Source organism: Gekko japonicus, unplaced genomic scaffold, assembly GCF_001447785.1.
Source record: "Gekko japonicus isolate JY-2015 unplaced genomic scaffold, Gekko_japonicus_V1.1 scaffold2374, whole genome shotgun sequence".
Lineage (NCBI taxonomy): Eukaryota > Metazoa > Chordata > Lepidosauria > Squamata > Gekkonidae > Gekko > Gekko japonicus.
This window is the reverse complement of record NW_015168116.1, coordinates 131,119-132,881: the sequence shown is the minus strand read 5'-3', so window position 1 is coordinate 132,881 and position 1,763 is coordinate 131,119. Positions and strand designations below refer to the sequence as shown.

General features: G+C 51.0%; 1 protein-coding gene and 1 non-coding gene across 2 annotated transcripts in view; one reads left to right on the top strand and one right to left on the bottom strand.

Moving 5' to 3' along the window:
• Window positions 1-1,763, top strand: part of NAT16 (N-acetyltransferase 16 (GCN5-related, putative)) — a 37,846-nt gene that overhangs the window by 9,187 nt on the left and 26,896 nt on the right. The window contains exon 5 of the mRNA XM_015414861.1: window positions 1,335-1,688. Within this exon, the coding sequence (XP_015270347.1) occupies window positions 1,335-1,688 (354 nt within the window). The remainder of the gene's footprint in view (window positions 1-1,334; window positions 1,689-1,763) is intronic.
• Window positions 1,293-1,366, bottom strand: TRNAT-AGU. Its single transcript has one exon. It is a non-coding gene; the product is annotated as a tRNA-Thr (tRNA).

The window sequence follows — 1,763 nt, the reverse complement described above, 5'->3', positions numbered from 1 at the left end:
TGGAAACAATTGCGGGACTCGTGGCCACCACTGTGTAAGACTTTGACTGCTGCCAAAGAAGCATATAAAGCGCAGGCTAATAAGAGAAGGCTCTACAGCCTGGGGATTCGGTATATGTTTCTACCAAAAATATCAACATGTTGTGACCTAGTCGTAAGTTGGGCTGGAAATACATTGGGCCTTTTAAAGTTAAAAGAGTCATCAACGATGTTGCAGTTGAGGTGGACTTGCCGAAAAATTTGAGAAAATTGCATTCTGTATTTTATTTCAGCCTCCTGAAGAGGGATACGGGTTCCTGTCCCTGGCGTCCTGTGAAAACCGGTGCCCCCTCCTATCATGATTGAGGGCGAGGAGCATTACGAAATATCACGGATACTGGACTCTAAGATTAAACGGGGAAGATTGCTGTATTTGGTGGAATGGGTGGATTTCGGACCCCAGCACCTCGAATGGGTGGAAGTAGGGGATATTCGGGCCCCTGAACTGTTGCGGCAGTTTCATCAGGAGTTCCCGGACAAACCGGGAGGCCTCCCGGAATGGGTGGGAGAATCTGATTTTCAAGAGGGCAGTATGTCAGCTATACTCTTGTGTATTGGTAACTGGTTAAACAACATGTAGGAAGGGTAATATTAAACTGGTAATTCTTACAGCAGAGAAGAGTAAGTGAGGGGAGCATCTATGATTCATTTATTCATAAATTATCTGGAAGGAGTGATGGGGCCAAGTTTGCAGACAATGTCAGCTTATTTTCAAGGATGATAATCAAAGCAGATTGTGAAGGTCTTTCCAAAACAGGTGAGTGGTCAACACCATGCTGAAAATGTTGACTCAGTGCATGGCTGCAATGAGATAGAATTCTATGGTAGGGATCAGTAAAATGGCTACAAGTGATACTCTTGTGTAGATCTGTGGTGTGGTCACAGTTTGGATACTGAGTGAAATGCTGTTCATCCCATCTCAAAAAGTGATATTGTACAGGCTATGTCTGTATGACCACTAGTTAGATATCTTTAAAAGGCAAAATCATGGTGGATACCCGTAATGGATAAGTGGGGCTTCTGTGGTCAGAGACAGTCTAGCATTGAATGCCAGTTTCTGGAGTTTGACCCTTGCTTGAAAAAGGATGCTCAACTAGATGGGATATTGATCTCATCCAGCAGGTCTTGTATTCTAAGAACCACTCAATGATGAAATCATAGGAATAGCTGGGGAACCCATTTTGTTCTTGTGAATTTACTATTTAGCAATAAATAACATAAATGAAAAGCAAAATGAAGAACGAAGAACCCTGCAGGCACCGCTGGGATTCGAACCCAGGATCTCCTGTTTACTAGACAGGCGCTTTAACCAACTAAGCCACGGCGCCGCCTGCCGGCTCCAGCTCGACCCGCCGCCGCTCTTCTCTGGCAAGCCCCGGGCCGGACGGCTTCGCTCCTGCCGCCGCCGCCGCCCGCTCTCAATGGGGCGCTTGTCGGGGCCGGGCCGAGCGCGGCTAATGAGCGGGGCAGCTGCCAAGCGCGCTAAGGGGCCACCCGCATCGCCCCCCCACCCCACCCCCGGAGGCCAGGAGCCGGGCCCGCAGCCAGCGCCCTCGCCCGGCGGCTGGGGGGAGGCCGGAGGCGCCCTGCGGCGCGCCTCAGCAGTCTCCGGGGAAGGAGGCCTCCGCACATGTGCAGAGAACAAAGCACGTAGGCCCCGTGGGGGGGGGGAGCCCTGCGGGGGGCAAAAGGGTTTCCGCCTGACCCCGCCGGGATTCGAACACG